General features: G+C 62.7%; 1 protein-coding gene across 3 annotated transcripts in view; it reads right to left on the bottom strand.

The window, feature by feature from the left end:
- The window catches only part of LOC119112755 (putative nuclear hormone receptor HR3), a 39,057-nt gene that overhangs the window by 7,161 nt on the left and 12,034 nt on the right, over positions 1-19,862 (bottom strand). For 2 of the 3 annotated variants that reach the window (XM_037237034.1, XM_037237035.1), the window contains 4 exons: positions 13,978-14,205; positions 2,778-2,961; positions 1,832-2,013; positions 40-179 (listed from right to left, as the gene is read on the bottom strand). In XM_037237034.1, coding sequence (XP_037092929.1) covers positions 40-179; positions 1,832-2,013; positions 2,778-2,961; positions 13,978-14,205 — 734 coding nt within the window. Of the gene's footprint in view, positions 1-39; positions 180-1,831; positions 2,014-2,777; positions 2,962-13,977; positions 14,206-19,054; positions 19,436-19,862 lie in introns of those variants that run through there. The other variant, XM_037237033.1, reaches the window with a different exon arrangement.

Here is a 19,862-nt window from a genome sequence, read left to right as displayed (position 1 = left end):
CCCGCCTTCTCCGCCACCGACAACGGCGCCGCGACTCACCAGTTTACTGAAGTAGGAGAGTTTAATGAGATCCTGGGGCTTCCTGAGCATGTCCTGGATGTACTCGCTCGAGAAGAGCAGCGTTTTCCTGTGCGCTTCGGTCACCGTCTCGGCCAGCAGGTACGAAAGGCGGGACGGATCTGTCGACGGAGGTGCGTCACGGTTCGGCCGCCGACGACACTGCTGGCCGAACTCATCCCAGGGCGTGAGTCAGACGAAGCTACTGACCGAACACTCACACACAGAGACGCGCCCCACGTCATCGCTTACCGGGCGGCGCAGAACGCGGCGGACGAGACGGGCGTCATGAACGGTGGGGCCGGACAGTGCAAGCCGACAGAGGGACAGAGGTGGCAAAAGGCGGCCCCTTCGCCGCTCGAAGCAATGGGAGCCTCCAGTGGTAAAGTTTGTTTGGAAAGTGCTAAGAAAGACGCGACAGTGAGAGAAGAACCTTTCTATCATATTCCATAAACAGTGCCAAGGACTGTCAAACCCATCACCGACAGCAGGCGAACAGAAGATTTCGGTGGAGTCACTGGCGGGTGGGTGGGGGCTGGGGGTGGGGGCGGCGGCATAAGTAGCCGTGTCAGGACCGCCTCTCCGGCTCGATTGCACAAAACGGTAAGCGGGGAGCTGGCAGACCGCCAACCTCAATGGGTTACTACCGCGGGCCGATGTTATCACACTGCGAGACCGGGCGGGGCCACTCGCCAAATAGGACGGGCATGACCAAGAGCGCTCACAAATCGCTCAATCTGGCTAGTGTACGGTGCAACCCGACGCCAGTGGGCGCGGTCGGCCGAGAAATGGGCGCCGTGGCTGAGCCTGCCGCGGCGCCGAGTGCTCCGCCCGCTGGCCAGACGTACCGGGCGGCCGGTCGGTCGGGGGGAGGCTAGGAGTGGGGGTGGAGCAGGCGTTCCGCTGCCGCTCGTCAGTGCTGTCCACGGCGGTATAGCTGCCCAGTGGACTGAGACAGCTGCCGCCACCGCTGCCTCCGCCCTCCATCTCCTCCTTGATCATTGAGTCTGTTATTCTATGAACTCGCGGGATCTGTGCTTCAGGCGGCTGCAGCGATGGACCTTGCTGCTGACACAGAGCCTGCTGCTGCTGCTGCTGCTGCTGCTGCTGCTGTTGCTGCTGTTGCTGCTGTTGGTGTAGCTGATGCTGCTGCTGCTGCTGTTGCTGTTGCTGCTGCTGTTGTTGTTGATGCTGCTGCTGCTGCTGCTGCTGCTGCTGCTGCTGTTGTGCCTGAGTCCGGCCTGGTAAAGGGCAGATGCGCTAGAAATCAGACAGCATGCGAAGGCACCATCGGCCACTGCGACTAGCCGAGGGTGGCGAGAGGCGATAGCTTTAATGAAGAGCTTGCTGGGCAGGCTATTGTGACACAAGAAGTGGATGAAGATCAGGCCATGAAGCTGTTTTGTGGATCTTTATGTCACATGTGTCTAGCATGACATTGTTATTCGGAGCAGGGCAAACCACTCCGCTTGAATGTAAACTTACTGAAGCTTTAACTTGAATAGGAGCTTACTATATACAGTGAAATATCTCAAGATGAAGCGTTGGATTTGAAAGGTCGCCATCACCTTCTTATTTGAAACATAAAAATGTCCCCTCACCAACTCGCATGCATCACAGTTAGACAGGACAGACATAGAAGAGTACGCACCACGATTCCCATCTCACAACGTCGCAGTCGGCTTCGGCAGCGGCCGGAGGGGTCGCCCGATCCGCACGGGAGGGGGAAGGGGGGGGGGGGGGCTCCGCCGTCACCAGCCGCCGCGCGCCGTACCTGAGCCGGCGAATGCGCCTATGAGGCCGGCGCCGGGCAGCTGCTGGCTGCTCGACATGGCCTCGATCGGCGACTGCCAGGAGGGCGTGGTCGAGTCGACGCCGTCGTCCATCGAGAACGGGAACGGCGACGGGTAGCCGCTGGGCTGGTACTGGCCCGACAGCTCGCTGGGGCCCGTGTACCTGGCGCCGGGCGCGCACGAACGACTGTCAGCGGACTGTCGGCGCGGCGCCCTCACGCCGACACGCGGCACGCTCACGCCGACACACTGCACGCTCACGCCGACACGCGGCACGCTCACGCCGACACGCGGCACGCTCACGCCGACACACTGCACGCTCACCCCGACACACGGCGCAACACCGGCCGACGCCACCACGACCGTGCCGCCAAGCGTCAGCCGACATACACCATGCATGACGTTATCTTCTGCCGGCGAGCATTCGCGGCCATTTTGAATCCTTTTCCAGTAGGCGGTTTGCCGGTACTCTACATACTTTCTATATGCCGGGCTATATAAGCCAAGCCACATCAAAACATTGCATCCAGTGCTTTCTTACGGATTTGATGCACCAGAGCCCCAAACCCCAATACCCTCCCCCCCCCCCCCTAAAAAACACGATGACATCGATAAATCGCTAAGCACTTAAAACGAAAGCCACCACTGGAAGCCGAGCAGCGTGTTAAGCGGGACGACACACAAAGCACGACGAATGTCTACTTTTATAGGCAGCAGCTACACCATTATGAATAATTTTCCCGCAAGCGGTTTGCCGGATGCCCCACAGACAGAATGAATCAAGCCACATGAAAACATTGTAACCATTTTCATCTTACGGACTTGATGCACCAACGTTCCTAAAACACGCTGGCATAGACAAATTGTGGAGCACTTAAAAAACGAAAACCACCACCGCCAAGAAAGCATCGGAAGCGTCCGTCTCACGGTTGATAGTTGCTGTACGCTCCGATGGGGTCCTGCGACGACGACGGCATCTGGTGGCCGTCCGGGTAGACGGACGAGTCGGGCGACGAGCCCTCAGCCGCCAACACCATCTTACCGCGGTAGAAGCGCACCTCGTCCTCCACCTTCTCCCGCTGCTTCTTGGACATGCGACCGAACTTGACGGCTGCCGGTGGGCAACGGCGGGTCAGGTGAGGCTGCTGGTGGGGGAGGGGGGGGGGGGAATAGCGGAATGGGGCGCGGTGATGGCACGGACGTCGAGAAAAACACACTCCGTGTGATGTCAGGCTTACAAGCGCTGGCCAGACAGAGTTCATGTAAAAGAGGTTGTCGTGTCTATGGCTCAATCAGAGAAATCTATGTCTGAATGGTGATCCTGATTGCACGCTGCCACACCAACAACACTCCATTATCGCCTTTATTGTTTCTGGGACATGTAGGCTGGCGGTGTAAATCCATCGCTGACGAAGTCCTCCAAATAGGTTAGTTCGATAATCCAGCGCCCGCATCATCTGGGTCAGCGGCGCGCCCTACGACCCGCGACCTGCGCCGGGGGACAAATGGTCCAGCCGAGACCGAAACCGAAACCGGAACCGGAACCGGAACCGGGACCGGGACCGGGACCGGGACCGGGACCGGGACCGCTGGGATACCGCGGCAGGTGCACCAGATGGCGCACCGGTGAGACACTGGCCCAGTCCGCCGCCGCCGGCCACCTGCCGCCGCTTGAGGTTGGTGACGTCACCACGACTGAAGCCCGTGACGTCACGGGCCCAGTGACCCAGTGCGCAGCGCGGCGAGTGGTAGTGCGTTCCACCACCCACAGATGGCAGGAGCTGTCCGTGCGGCACCGGTCGGAACGCGACGCGTAACGGGTTTTTAACCCCGGCGTAACGGCACCAGGCTAGCGCGGCAAATCGCTCTCCATACACCGGAAAACAAAGAAGCGACAACCAGCTCTCTGGCGCAGTCTCGAAAAACGACACAAGGCACGGTTAGCAGCCGCCACGGCAGGCACGGTCGCGGCGCCAATTCGAGGGTGCAGGGGGCCACGGCCGAAAGGCACCGCCAGCGTCCGACGCCTGTGCTCTTTGGAACAGGTTGGTCGCACACCCCTGGACCGCCGGTCAATCCGACGCGCAGGGGCAACGACCTTGCTCGGACACGGGACGCCGGTCCAATAATACGCCAGCGCCGGCGGACACTTGAGCCGGGGCCAACGCAGCCCCCCCCCCCCCCTTGCCCCTGTCGAGTACAAACCGGTGGCCAGACGCACGCTCCCGGAAGCGGCCCGGCTGGCGGGTCATGAGCCGGCAGCACGCGGACGCCAGTCCGTCTGGCCGAACTGCAGCGCTCTGCAGCCGGCGCAGTCGGAGACGCAACAAGCTGCTGAATCGTTGTCGTCTGGGCAAAGGGGCAGTGTCGAATGTTAAGCCGCTGATATCGCACAACAAAGCATCCCTGGCAATGCCTATTCCTGCTGTACCTATTTTGAAAATCGGACTCCTGGTGCCACACGTGTTTTGTAAATAATTTTACCTCTACAACTCGTGGACACAATCCCGTCGCACAGCTATCACCTGGAGCAAAACCTGGACTTTGCCGAAGTCCCTAAAACCCTGCCTATACTCTTGAAAAAGCGTTCATGATAACCGCCACGGGTTAACTAACTTCAGCGGGTCGTCAGGCCCGACGACACCTCCCAGCACCGGGCGGTGCCCGAAGACGTGGTGGCGCCGGCGCCCGACAACGTCTGCTGGCGGCACGGTCCGCGGCCCAGTCTGGCCGCCTGCCAGCGGCGGGTCCGGCCGTCCGGGTCATCAAGATCGCCAGCGGCGGCGGCGGTCCGGGCGGCGACGCGGCCAGGCGGGACGGCGGCGGCGGCTCCTCCTGGCGTCTCCGGGGCCGCCGATCCGGCCCCACCACCGCTCCGGGCCGACCGACCGACCGCCCGGCGCCACCGGGGGGTGCTGCGCCCACAGGACGCTGCGTCTCCGCTCGAGCCATCATGCAAACGAAAAGCCACGCCTCTGTGCGTGCTGTGCGAGCTCTTTTGCAGCCCCAGCGGAAAGCATCGCTTGTGTCCAGGACTCCATTACACGTCGGACTCTGGCATTCTGCAAGGAACCCAAGACTTCAATGCTCTGCGCCCTGCACACAAATACCCTACCCCACCCCCCACTTTGTGCAAGTTCCGCCTCGGTAATCTGCGACAGCCGCGCCGCACGTCGCCCCCCCCCCCCCCCTCCCCTCCGTTCGTCCTCTTCAGCCGCAGAGTTCATTCGATTCCCTGCGCAGGCTGGATGCGCAGACAACTTTGCCATCCGACATGTGCGACTGAGACTAGGGGCAGCAACTGCTTGAGCAAACACAGGAGAAGGTGGCGTAAACGCAAAACACTGGACCGTGAAATTCATGTTCGTCTGAAACTACGAAATAATATGCACCGCTCCCTTAATACAAAGGAAGCTGGTTATGCATGTATGCCTTCTTCTGAAATGGGTACGGACGTTGCTCTAAGCATTACATCGTGAACACACGACGCAAAAATCATCTCACAATGTACAGCCAGTCCAGTCACCTTTCGTTACAAAAGGGCCACCACCACGACCTGACTAACCGCGCCACTTTTCTGTCGTGACAGGGACCATCACAAAACCACCCGACTCTCAGTCAGCGCCACCTCCGGGGAGGAGGCTGGCAGGCTCGCGGCCCGACCGCGGCTGCAGCAGCCCAGCAGCTCCATCCATCTGTTGAGTCCGTTAGCCTGCGACGCGACAAAACTCGGCCCGACGCGCCCGTCGCCCGACAGCTGCGTTTGGCTTGGCAACGGGCCGATTTTCCTCGCCGGATCACACCTACGCTTCGACTACTGACCCCGAGCCGGAGGGTTCAGGAGGTGTCGCGCGGCGGTAAGCGGGGCTGGGGACGACGGCGGGAGCAGGGCTGGGGACGACGGCGGGATTAGCCCCCGTGAGGCCAACGCTCCGTTCTGGCGTTCGTGTGACGCCGTCCGTTCGGAATTCCGTCCAAGACGTGCTGAGCTGGGCCCTGCACGCGCGTGCTGCACATCCAGCCCGTCCGGCGGCGGCGGCGGTCGTTGAACTCCGAAAGCCGGCCCGGTCGCCGGTGCGCTCCGCGGAAACACCGGGCGGCACGGAGCGGGCCGTATCAGCTCCGATGATCGCTGATAGCCAGGTGCGAGAGAACGAAAACAGTGGCGACAAACCCTGCAGGCCAGCGCTGCAGCAAACGGACCGAGTTTATCCACGTCACGGAAAATGCTGTCCGGAGAACTTTCTGGATATTTGTTCAACATCGAGCACGACTCCAGCAAGCCTTCGAGGAAATACCCGAAAGGGCTGTCTGATATTCAGCAGCTAACGGCCACACGCGCATTGCTGTTGGTTGCGGCACGACCACCCTGAGCATCACAGCCGTCTCCGCCCGACGCCCGCCGACCGTGGTCAGCCCCGGGCCGGCGGCCGCGCTCGCCGCAGATTCGCTCTGACCCGCCCGCCCCGGACGTGAGCTGAACTCGAAGCGAGGCCCCGCAGCGGAAAATCACGGCAGCCAGCAGGGCCCGGCCCCTAAAGCGTTCCAAGCACGGCCTGCAGAGGGGCGCCGCGTGCCGCATATCGCCCGAAGACCGCGAAGGTCACCGGGAACGTCACCAACCGCGTCGCGTATCGCCCAAAGACCACGGAGGTCACCGTCGCGCGCCGCACATTGCCCGAAAACCGTGGGGGTCACCAGGAACGTCACCGACTGCGTCGCATATCGCGTAAAAAACACGGAGGTCACCGACGCTCGCCACATATCGCCCGAAAACCGTGGAGGTCAGCGGGAACGTCACCGACCGCGCTGCGTTCGGACCTCATGAATCTCATGTACTGACAGCAATTGCATGAGCGAAGCCTCTCTCGGGACGAACAGCAAGCCGCAGTGTGCTACAGTGTGCTTACAGTGTGTTATTTACTCCAAGGCGTAGGCGTAATCCTCGAAGCGCTGCATATCCATGGCCGTCCGTCTTCGCTGGCTGTTGATTGCTACTGTTCCGTTCTTCCACTCCATCCGAGGCGTGATGGATCGCCACAATATTGGCCGCAGCAGTTCCATGTTTAGCTGCATAACAGCCACATTCGCCGGAGCAAAACAATGTCCACATTTGCTGAACAGCGGACATAAACAACGCGCAGCACTCGGCCCCACTGGCGAAATTTTCGCAGCGAGGATCCTACCCATGCCGCCACCGCACCTATCCGGCCCCCGGCGGCCCCAAAGTTGGTCTCCATGTTGGCCGATGGCGGTCCCACAGCTGCAGGGCAGCTGCGCACGCAATGTCAGCGCCGACTGAGCCGGGCCGAGGGCCGGCGGCAGTGAAAGTGATGCCGCAGGATGCAGCGCCAAACTGGCGTGACGTCACAGCCCGTGACTCACCCGCGATGAAATACGGCAGTTCGGCAAGACCGGCCTTGGCGATAGGCGAAACGACGGCCTGGATCTCACGCCACGAACGTTGTTTTTTGGATTCGCTTCAACCGCCGCTCACAAATCGCCTGTTGGTCGGTCTCGTGTATCTGCCTCCGCCGTTTCCACATGCGCGGGCAGGACGGACACCGGCCCGCCCTGCACGTCACGTACGAGACGCGTCTCCGGGCGTCTCTCGCCTCACACGTCTAGCCGAGCCGGAGGTGATGTTACGCACCATGCCCGGCGGCGCTCGCCGATGCGGCCGTGATGCGACGTCACTGGCGCCCCCGGACGGTCCGGCGGCGGCGCCGGAAGGGCTGGGCTCGCACCGCGCGCACCAGACTCGTTAACCCACTTCTGGCGCTCACCATCGAGCCACTGACGTCATGCACATGAGCCCAACTATTTATGGGTGAAACAAAGCGAGCCGCAGCCAAATGGCAACAACGGCAGCGGGGGTAGAGCGGCGGCGGCTGCCAACCATCTGCCGGGTCAACAGACCGCAGCCGGGTCAGACACCGCATCCCACCCAGCAGTGTGACAGCCGTCATCATACGGCAGTCACACAGACGGCCGTCATCATACCACCACACCATCATACCCGAGGCTACACACACACAGTGCACATCACATCCCGCCAGCCTGGCATGGGCACAACATGACCAGGGCTGTCGAAGCGCCTATGAGCCCAAATAGCATCACATCCCACCATAGAGGGACCCCACACACCAGGCACGTCTTAGCATGCCATATTTCGTAAGCCCACGGCCGCAGCCACGGCGTGTCACCATACAAAGCCCGTGCGACCCTGTTCGACTCTTGTCAACACGTCGTATTCACGCACGGTCGTCATCGACGGCCCCACGCTGGCGCCGACCGACCGGCTTCTTCAGAAACCACGACAGTCATACCCACGCCAGCTCCGTGGCAGGCGCCCGCGCTGTGCGTGCGGGCCTGGAACTGGAGCTGCAACTTGGGACGGGACCGGGACGAGGAACGACAGGACCGCCTGCTCACGTCAAGGGACTGGGACCGGGACTGGGACCGGGACCGGGACCGGAACCGGGACCGGGACCTGGACCTGGACCTGGACCTGGACCTGGACCTGGACCTGGACCTGGGTCTGGGCCTGGGCCTAGGCCTGTACCTGGACCGGGACCGGGACCGGGACCGGGACCTAGACCTGGATCTGAACATGGACCTGGACATGAACCGAGACCCGGACCTGGGACCGGGACCTGGGACCGAGTCGGGAAACCGGCCGAGCAGGGCCACCCACTCGTGCCCCTTGACCGGGGTACAGCCGGCGTGCGGGCCCGGCTGCCGCTGGTGCCGACGTATCGCCCGCATGCGAGCTGGGCATTGCGCGCGGACGGCCTACTTTCCATTGTTTACGCCGGCCGTCGCGGCGGCGCGGCCGGCCAGCGCCACAGATGGATAGCTTTTTGTTTGCGCGCTAAAGTGGTCGGCCCGTTAGCGCGTGGGTGGCGACAGCAGCCGTGTGGGTACCGGCACGGAACCGGGTCTGTTATCAAGACGATGACACGGACCGAGTGCGCTATCAAGACCGCGACGCCGGTCGGAGGCGGTGCCAAGACAACGTGGTGCGTTATCAAGACCACTGACAACGACAAAGACCACGTGTATGCTTACGCAGGCCATGTCGGTCACAGACACTGAGCATGGTGCGACAGGTCATGTGTGTCATCGAAAGTGAGACGGGCCGCGCGCATTATCGACGCCATGGCCAACGCGCCGGCTCTGTACGCAACCTCTAGTCGAACGAGCGTTCGGACGAGGTTGTGTCCAGGCTTTCAGTGTGGATAGAAGCAAGCGTGTGCTGTGCGCTATACGACACACTCAACTGCACCGGAATGAGAGGAGGACGGAAGGAAGAGGACGGAAGCAGCTCGGAGCCCGTCATCCACCAGCCCACCGTGATCCGACCGCCAGTCCGTCTCACACAGTCCACGCCACGTGCGCCTTCCTGTGACGCGGCCCATCCGTACCCGGATTCACCCCATGCGAGTCCACGGTGACCCAGTCGGCCGAATGCGCCGCGTGCCCTTGTCGAGCAGAGGCCGGCCGCTGCCTGGTCTGAGCGCGGAGGCAGAGCGTGGGTCTGGGCGCGCCAGCAGCGGTCACCGCACACACTACTGCCACCTCTCCAGGCATCGGCCACCACACACACACTCCTGCCACCTCCAGGCATCGGCCACCACACACACTACTGCCACTCCAGGCAGCGGCCACCACACGCACCACTGCCACCTCCAGGCATCGCGCCCATTACCCGTCAGCATCCAGCGATGATACTTAGCTCTCCAATACGACCAGACCACTATAAAGGTGTTTCACAGAAGTACCGTGTGCCGGCTTGGGCCCACATCAATGTTAGCACGTCACCGCACACCATCGATCGCATTTCACGGGGCAAGCGGCTTAGGGAATTCCACGCCAGCAGGGTTTGGACGGCAGCTGTTAGTCCGTGTTCGACCGGTCCCCACAAACTGATTCCCAACATGATAATTTCGTTACGTTATCCGCTATGCATGCCAATCCGCGCTTTGCGGTCTGATGGTGCTCCGTCTGCACGCGACGCCTGTGGGAGCCTGGGCCCCCCGAGTCCCCGTGAACAAGTCAGTGCGTCACACCCTGCCCGGCCAGGGAGCGGCTGTGACGGGGGGTGGGAGCGGGGCCGGGATCGGAGACCGTCCTCTCCGGGCACGCGCCATCCGCCTGCGCGGAAGAAGCGCGGCAGGCGAGCGGCGGGGGCGACAGCCGGCCGGCCGGCCCGCCCCACGCCGGGCAGGAAGCGCCGTCCGAAGGCCGCTGCCCAGGGATACGCCGCGCCGGCCGCCGCCGATCGCAGCGCGCCACCTGGCAAGGTCAGCGGGGCGCCCGAGGCACGCGCGCGCGCCGCCGGCCGCCGCCGGGACCTTGGCGCCCCGAGGCCGGCCGACGAGCGGTGGCCTTCCTCCACCGGCGCCGCGACGCACGTGCGTGCGCAGGCCGGCACGGCGCCGCCCGCCACCGTATGGCGCACGGCGAGGGGAGGGCAGCTGAGCGCCAGCGGAGTCCCGCGGGGAATGTCTCAGCCTAGCTTCAACGTGCAGGTCGTAGTGTCTGGCGGATACATGAATGAGTAATTACCTGACATACGACGTGTAACGAACCAATCCAAAATAAAGAGTGAAGCATAGTATGCAGCTTTTGTTCATTTTGGAGGAAAATGGCCAACAAAGAGCGTCAATAACGATATCCATCCCAAACGTGCGACCAATTTTTCAAAAACGCTGTTGATTTGCCGACGTCTGCTTTTTAGTCCTGAAGAAGCTGAGAATAGAAATATCTTGTTCGGTTACCTATTTTAGACTTTTTAGCTTTGTTATTTACTAAGGACTAATTATTATACTTCACATTCATTTTTATGATGCCAATTCAATTTTAAGCTGTGGCAAATTGGTCGCCGCGACTTAAGCTGACATTCGTATTTACCTCCCAAAAGCAAAGGAGAAGCGAGGGCAGCGACAGATCCATGGCGCCATGGCCGGTACATGGTATTCTCACATGGGGAACTGAGCTCACACTAGTTCACATGGTTCAGGGCTGCCAAAAATAAATGTGTAAATATATATATATACACATATATATATCACGAAATGAAAAACGTATCCTGTTAGTTAGCGAGCTAAAAATGGCAAAATCATTCTCGCCAAACTATGCGTGAGCAACCAACTCCCAGAAGCCAGTATAACTTCCGAGGCTCCGCTAATTTGAAGTCGACGACAGATACGGCCATGCAGCCTAGTTGGCGCGCTGCCAGCCACGCATCGGAGCGTGAAGCTCCGCTCTGTAGGCACGTCCGTTGGTGAAGAAGCCCAGCCGGCGGGAGTAGGGACCGTGACGGCCGACAGGTGGCAGCACTGACACCGTTACGCGGACGGACGAGCGGGGGAGCGGTTCTCGGAACGGACCTGGCTGCCCAACACTGTTGCCGCCCGCCCATGCTGCCGTCGGCTACACACGTGTCATATGGCGTGCTGCTGACATTTGGCACCCGGCGGCGGAAAAGCCGCAGCGTCGTGCTAGGGTGGAAGCCACGGACGTGCTTGACGGCCCACGAGGCAACATTATCGCAGACACGCTGACGGTGTAATGAGCACGGACAGATCGGTGGCAGCACAGCGCTATTCGACGCCTGAGCGGTCTTGGTCCGCAACAGCTGGCTACAGTTGATGACCAGGGCGCTCGGGGCGGCGGCCATGATCCCAGGCGCGGCGGCCCAAGTGGCCTCTCAGGGCCGACTGCCATCGACCGGCGGCCCTAGCCCTCGCCAGCTGCCGCCACCTTTACCAGTCGACAGGCACCCGTCGTGCCCCGCCCGTCCAAACACCGACCGTCCCGCCGTCTCCAGTCCGCCAAACAGATATATTTTTAGGGCAGGCAATTTTACGCTGTCCGGTTTGAAACGCCGCAATCAAAGCATTTTTTCAGCTGCAAGTGATGCATTTTGTTTCTGGACAGGCCTAGGAGTGTATTCGTAGCGCACCAAGAACATTGTCAATATATGACGTCGCGTAGAATCTTTTCCTGGCGTAGCCACTGCGCGACACGTTTTCTGTTTACGTCTCCGCAACCGTCATACTGGAGACTGGAGACAATAACAACACATGCAACACACAACATTTTCGTTGCATGTGCTATGTGTGCTCCAAACAATGGAAACTGCGACTTACGCTATCTGAAACAAATGAAGCATTTGACATCACCCTTGGTCGGTCGTGGGCGCGCAAAGCGACTTGTGTATGATGTCATGCATGACGTCGACGACATACATTCTTTGTCGTCAGGGTCGCTGCGAATGCACCTAGCTGGCGACCTGGATTGCAAGGCAGGCGCGTCCCGTAAATAGGAAGCGAACCGACAGCGGAGGGGAGGCGGTTAGGGGCGGGGGCGACCGAAGGGCCGCGGGCGTAATATCGGCCGTAGCGAGGAGGGGGCGAGGACTGGCGCGCTTCAGGTCTCCCCCCTCACGGCCCCTCCCCACACGTCCGGTGGCGCTGAGCGCGTTATTTTGGCAGCGCCAGTCCACCATTATCGCCACTGGACTCCAGAGTGAGCCAGCTGAATTAAGATAAAGGCAATAAGCGGCAACGATCGCCCGTCACATCTGGAAGCGAAAGGTCGCGCCTCCCTCTCATGCCTGGGCGGAGGACGCCGGAGTGAACAGACCTAGCTGACGCGACCGGCCCAATGCTGCCACATCCTGCTGCCTGCCTTTTTGCCATCCACAGAGTCGTATGTGCACAATGAATGGCGTGCTTAGGCAGGTTCGACGCGTGCGTGCCACGCACCAAATGCATCGAGGTCGTCCGCAATGCACGATGAGCCGTTTGTCAAGTGTCCACGTAATCTCGCATACAAACGCGATGGTGCCTTCAGAAACCAGGGCGAGCCTACGTGACCATGAAGCAGGCATTCGCCAGCGTCGCGACAGCTTCGCCCCGCTCGGTCAACCGGTCTCCGGACGCCCACGTGACGTCACAGGGGGACAACCTCGCCCCGCCGACGACGGCCGCCGGCGACAACGACGCGGCACCCCAGTCCAAATGATAATGTAAACAGCCAGAAGTAGGCCGCTGCCCCGTGTGTTTTTAGTCCGCCACGCTCGCAGGAGGCACGCGCCTCGACAGCTCGGGCACCCACCGCTGGCGGCCGAGCGCAAATAGCGCGCCCCCAGGCGGTATCCACCGTGTGGTGTGCGCCACCCCGCTCCATATCGTCGTCCCATGCTGTGTCATCCGTCGTGCACACGTGTGTATGTGTGTGTGTTTTGTATTTGTGGTATGTGCCTAACCTACCGGCCCCATTTACCCGCGTACAAGCTTAGCTGCTATCGGCGACTGCAAACGGCATGCGGCGCAAGCTGCAGCAGCTGACAGACGTGCCGAGCGAAGGGTTCTGCATAAGTCGCAGGGAGTGAGCGGTCAAAAATGAATACGCCGTCAGGCCGAAGGACGTGTTCCGGAATCGCAGCTGGAGAGCTAACGAGCTGGGGAGCCGTCCACACCGCTCGGGTCAGTGCGGACGGCCTGACACGGCGGCCGGCGCGGCTGACGGCCCGCTGTGCCATGTGCCGTGCCTCTGCGCCCGGCGGGGCACGTGCGCCGGCAGCACTTGTAATCTGTCGGCGGCCGGGCCCGAATCGGCGGCCTTGGCTCGTGGAAAGTGGCCGGTCGCCGCCCGGGAACGAGTGCCGTTGCGACACCCATAGCCCCGAGATGACGCCTATTATGGCGGAGGGCGGCCTTCGGCGCGTTATCGGCTAATTCGACGCTGTGGTCGGCGTCAAGCCGGCTGCATGGCCGCCGCCACGATCGCCGGCCAACACCGCTTGCGACGGGGCTGACCAGTGACGCGGTGGCGCCCTGCTGGCTCTGAGAGCCGGGGCCGACACAGACCACTGCGGCATCGACCCACACCACCAGCGTCAGCTGAGCTGCAGTTCGGGAACGGTGCATCAGATCACCGATCGTGATCAACATTCTGGCCTTCGCCGCCTCCGCGTCCTCCTAACGACCAGCCGTTCCCGACGGCCGCTCGCGGCTTGCGGACGCCCCAGGGAGTCGCGAGTCACGTCGCCCCTCGACACGACGGTGCCGGCGAGGATGGTGGCGCACGTGTCGTCCGGCCCGGCCTCACTCACCGTCACGAGACATGCCCAGGGCCAGGCACTTCTGCAGCCGGCAGTACTGGCAGCGGTTGCGGTTGATCCTGTCGACGACGCAGTTCTTCTGTCGCGGACACTGGTAGTTCACTATGCCTGACTGCGAGCGGCGGAAGAAGCCCTTGCAGCCTTCGCACGTGATCACGCCATAGTGCACGCCGGATGACTTGTCCCCGCACACTTTGCACGGTATAATCTCAATTTGCGCTGGAAAAGAGAGCACAGAACGGAGCGTCAGCACAGGCCGCTGGGCGATGGCGTGAGCGTTGAAATCGAATGTTGAAGGCTAATGAGAGAAACCGGCTGTTGACTGTTTACCAGGCTTGAATGAACACCGCACAACGCAAATGTTATCTCACTTTACGAGCGCCAAGGCGTTGCCACATGCCTCTGTAATGATCTCTTAAGATGTTTATCTTGGCAGCAGAACGCAATACTCTAAACGTTACTCATGAATGCGGGTCAAGTACAGCAATGCATCAAGATAACGAACTCCGCTGACACGAGTAGGGTTCAGCACGAAATTAACCGACACCCGTAGTTACTCGGCGGCCACTACCACAGGCTGTTAGTATTCTGCAATTACACATGTAGCGGGGTTTAGTGCCAGGCTGCATGGACCATTGGAACTGCAGGGTGGCCGGTCAACCACATCTTGAAAAGTGCATCGAGCCATGTAAGACATCTGGAAAGATAATCTACGTGCTTTGAGGACCGGGAGGGATGGGGCGGCAAGTGGAGACAGACAAGACCGCGGTCCGCAGGCTTTGGTTGGTCGGGGTGAGTAATAGCGTCCAGACCTCACTATTGCTTCAGGATAGCGACTTTACGAGCCGCCACAGCCCCTAGCCAACTTCATCTCCCCGGTGTCTGTCAGCTGCGCCTACAGCAGCGGCAACGCTCGCCAACGGTCCGACAGGGCTACGATCCGGCGCCGCTCCTCACGCGCCGCCCTGCGCGCCAGCTCCCGCCCGGCAACAGAGCGCCGCCGGGCGACCTCCGCCGCCGCCGCCGGCGCCTCCTCGATTAGTGCAGAGCGGTCACAAAAACGGCCTGGAGAGGCCGGATAAAAAACGGTCCGAGCACGCCCCGGCCGCGGCGGCGCGGTAACTGGAGGCCGTCCAGCGCCGGGCGGCGGCAGAAATAGATGGACGGCGGCCACCGGGAAGTGGAGCGTCCTGTCTGCATCGCCGCTCAGACGCCTCGGCACTTGGCAGGACGGGGTGGGAAGACACCACGGCAGGCACCGCACACAACAGCGGGCGGATGGTGTCCAGACAGGCAGCAGCGGCGGTCGACTAGCTGCTGGGTGGTGAGTGCGGAGGGCGAGCGGTGTGTGACCTTTGGTCACGATCAATAAGCCAGCGCCGATGAATGGCGATAACGGCCTGGCAGCGTGTTTGCACGAGATGTCATTCATTTCAAAGTGATTTCCATTTCCCTGGATCCCATTCGTGAACATCCGCTAATCATCAAATGATAAATGTCCAGTGTTGATTGCCAGTCAGCAGTTAAAAGGTGTCCACAGACCTTGAGTAGAAGCAGATCCATCCCGACAACGGCCTGATGGGTCAACTCACCACTAGAGAACATTCAGAGGCAGTCTCATCCCGACAACTGCATGACGGAGCACCTCCCCCACTAGACCATTCAGTTCCGGCTCAGCGCCTTGCGCGGCTCCGTATGTTCAAACTAGACGGCCGCTCCAACGCTCAGTTCGTAGCCGTCACGGCAGGCGTGGGCGGCCGGGCCTGCAGACTGAGCCGCGCCAAACAGCCTGTCTTCAGGCCGGGCTGCGCAAGGCAGCCTGTCCTCAGGCTGGGCCACGCCAGACAGGCTGTCCACAGGTCGGACCGCGCCGGGTCACGCTGCCATGGCTGACCTCACCCACGCCGGGCTGGGCCTCCATCGAGCCGGGCCGGGCCTCCATCGAGGCGCGCCGGAGCCGGGGCCCGGGCGCGCCGCCGTCGGCGCCCGATGGGATTACCCCGGTCGTACGTGATGTCATCATCGCCGGTGGGTCGTAACGGCCGGCCGTGACGGTCGTAGCGCGCGGCGGCGGCGCCGGCCGAAGCCGCCAGAACGGCCTGCAGGTATGGGGTCCACGCGGCGCCTCGGACATTCCTGGTGGTCGGCACGGACGGCCGCGCGGCGCCCCGGCCACCTTACCAGACGTCAGACCAGACCCCGGACCAGACCCCGGCGGCGGTCTGGCGAGCTGGACTGGCGGAGACGGCTCGGCCGACGGGAACCAGACTCAGAGAGACCATGCGGGCCGGAGGAGACCGATGGAGAGGGCCGGCTGGAAGAAACCCGACCTGTCTGCCGGAGGAGACCAGCTGGAGGAGACCCGACCTGTCCGACGAAGGAGACCGATGGAGGAGACCCGACCTGTCCGCCGAAGGAGACCCATGAAGGAGACCCGACCTGTCCCGTCGAAGAGACCGATGGATGAGACCCGACCTGTCCGCCGAAGGAGACCGATGAAGGAGACCCCGCCTGTCAGCCGGAGGAGGCCGATGGAGGAGACCCCACCCGTACGCCGGAGGAGACTCACTGATGGCGGATGACACTGCTGACCGGGCGTCATCCGACCCACCAGAGAATGCCCGCTGATGAAGACACTGCGTTGACGAAAGGGATTCGGCGAGCTCTGGTGACGCAGCCATTATAGCCTCATTACGCAACCAGCCAACGGGTCGTAACGGGAAACCGCCGACCGAGCGCAGCGGTAGCGCCGGCGCGCTCAGCCCCAGGCTGGTCGTCATGACGACTCCGTTCGTACGTGGAAGTCTCCCGAAGGGTAGCCCAAGCAGCCACCCACCGGCCTGCCATGACGCACACTTCACCGTGACGGCACGACGGCCCTTCCGAGAAGCCGGTTCACACCGACCGGGACGCGCCGGCCCCTCGTCGCTGGCGGAAAATGCCCTCTCCTGCCGCGGGTGGTTAGGCCCCGCTGCAGGCGCGTCGCCTAACGGTTCGGCCCGACTGCCGCGGGCCGCGGGCCGCCCGCCGGCGCGCCAGCCGGTCCGCGGGCGAGGCGTCATCCGTGTTCGGCCGGACATGACTGAGCCTGCGCGGCCAGGTTGCACAACACCGGGCCGGGGTCAGGTCCGCTTCCGGCGCAATTGATTATGCGCCGGGTCGCGGGAGCGGCGGCGGCCTCCGCGTGGGCCGGCCGGCGCGGCGCTGTGGATCCGGGACGGTCAGCCATCATAGGCGGGACATCTCCCGTGTTCGGCAACGTTCCAGCGCGCCTTGGAACATCCCGGGTCTGGCGCTCGCGTGTCGGCATCCCGAGCGACGCGCTCGCGAAGAAGCTTCAGAAAAGACAAAACAACGCTCCTAATACGACTTTCCACAAACGGTCGCCGGCTCCCTCGCACAAATCCGGCGTTCATGCGACGGCCGCGCGAAGCAGACGTGTCGCACGTGCGCGCCCCGCGCCGGCGGCCGCCGTGCGGGGGCACCCCGCCGGCCGCGGACCGGCGGGTTACGTGTGGGGCTGCCCGGCGCGCGGCCGCCCGGACGCCGTGAGCCGTTTTGTTTTTAACTCGGCTGACCTTGACGGTCGGGCCGTGCGCCGGGCCGACCTTGAAATCGCATTGACCCCCTCTGCCGTAGTAGCGTAGTAAAGTCGACCTCGCCGCTCCGCTGAATGAGTCAGCTGGAGGGGGGCGCGCGGCCGGCGGCGGCCGCGACACCGCCAGAGGTGCCGAGCCGAGGGGGAGAGGACTGGCGCCGGCGGACAGGCGGCGTGCATGGGTAACTGCGACGGCTTGGAGGTTGTATTGCTGTGTTGTAGAAGTGGTACGGAGGGAAACAGGGGATGTGTGAGGTGGTGGTGTGATGGCATGAGGTGAGGTGAGGTGGTGTGTGACGGCGCAAGAGTGGTGGAGCCAAGGGACTCATAAAAGGTGTCCGTGATAGAGAGAGTGGAGCGCGGAGCAGGAGATGAAAGCTAAGGCAGGTGCGGATGTCAAGCACCGGGAGCTGACCGGCCAGACAGCGGACCACGCCGCAGAGCAAACCATCAACCCGGAAAAAAACGGGCGCCGTGGCCTACGCAACCTGCTCTGCCGGTCCTCCGGGCGCAAAGCCGGAACAACGCGGCGCACCGAGCAAAAAAAGCTCGGAACGGCTGATTTCGACCGGTGCCAAGGCCTGCAGGTGACTCATAACACCGACCACCTCCGATACGGAGGTCGACGACACCTGACCGGCAGACACCGTGCAGCGCCGCGCCGCGGGGTTGACGACCGACACGTTCGCGGACAGGAAATCGCGGGGCACGACCCTTAGGCCGCTGGGAGCGTTCACATTTGAGTGACAGATGCATGGTGGCGCGTTTTTTTTGCCACCGTGCCCGGCTGCATCTCATTTGCTTCACACTGAAGGTGAGCATCGTTTTACACGGAGCTTAGGGGGATTTGTTGCCGCGCATCCCATTACGTCGTTAACGGTACGGCCCGGCGCATTTCGGCTGGCGACGGGACCGTTGGGCGCGGCCGTGGCTGGAGGCCGCCGCGCGTGAAGCCCGGCGTAAGCGCCGTGGCCGCCGGCGAGACGGAGCGGGCCGGGCAGCGCCGCCCGACAACGGACACCGCGTCGAACCGTTACACCGGACGGGATCAAAGCGACGACGGACGCTGGCGCTGCCGTTAAGCGACGACCACTCGGCGCCGGACGACGCGCGGTAGTGTAACGCGACGCGGCGAAGGAAGTGATGGCAGCTCCCGATCTCACAGGACGGTATGCATCAGGCGCATCTAATGGCCGACGAATGTAGCAGACCCGATGGATGTCTCTGGCACTTGCGCGAGCGACTTTGAGGAAGCGCAATCGCCGTTCCAACCACGCAGACAGGAGAGGCAGGGCTATCGCAGACGCTGACATACGACTTCCTCCGCGGCGTGACATCAAAGACCTCCGAGTGGAATTCCGAGTCTCGGAACTGTCCCAGGCGTCATGAACGCAGAGCCCAGATTCAGGGCACGACATCCTGTTAAGCGGACGCCTGACTTCCTCCACCGCCACCACACATGACACGTACCTCTGTTATACTGGACACGGACCGCGGGGCTCTTCTTCTCCTTGGACTTGGACGGCCGCGCACCCTCTCGGGGGACCGTGGAGCACGCCGGAGAGACTCGCACCTGCACGGCCCCGGCGCGGGGTACCGCGCGAGGCACCGGCGCCGCGTCAGCGCCAGGCTCCGGAGACCGCCGGTCGACGACCAGCGGCGCAGCGTCGGCCGCCGAGCTGGCCGGCTCGAGGTCGGCCATCTCGAGCTGCGCCTCGCCCTGTTTCAGCTGCGCCACCTGCTGGGCGGCCAGCCCGAGCTCGAGCAGCAGCTCGTCCATCTCGTCCTGCGCCACTGGCTGACCCACCGAGTGCATGGCGAGACTTGGTCACGACGCGGGAGACACCGAACCGCCAGCCGCACGCGCTGCCTGCCGCACTGCACTGGCGCGCGCCGCCACCGCCGCCGCCCGCCCCGCCGAGCCGAGCCGCTACGCTGGCCGTGACGTAGGCGGCGCTTCCTCGTTCCGATGGCGGCGGCCGCCGCCGCGCGTTATTCACCTTCTTGAAATCCAAACGGGGTCAACAAACGATTGCATCACGGCGCTGCGCCAATCAGCGCAGCCGGCGGCCGATGCCCGGCGGGCCTGGTCGGGGCAAGGTCTGCAGAGGTGACCGCGGCGCCGCCGGCCGCAAGAAGCCGCCGGCTCCCGGATCCGGCCGGCTAACGGTTCGGCCGGCCCAACGGGACTCGACGCCGCGTCGCCTGCGGGCGCGCCGGGGTGCGACGACAGGTGCGAGGCGGCCGGGGGCGGCCACCCCTCGCCGCCGGAGGCGTC

This window comes from Pollicipes pollicipes, unplaced genomic scaffold, assembly GCF_011947565.3.
Source record: "Pollicipes pollicipes isolate AB1234 unplaced genomic scaffold, Ppol_2.1 Scaffold_7261;HRSCAF=8764_pilon_pilon_pilon, whole genome shotgun sequence".
In the NCBI taxonomy this organism is placed as follows: Eukaryota; Metazoa; Arthropoda; class Thecostraca; order Pollicipedomorpha; family Pollicipedidae; genus Pollicipes; species Pollicipes pollicipes.
The sequence above is the reverse complement of the archived record's forward strand: the minus strand, read 5'-3'. Positions and strand labels throughout refer to the sequence as shown.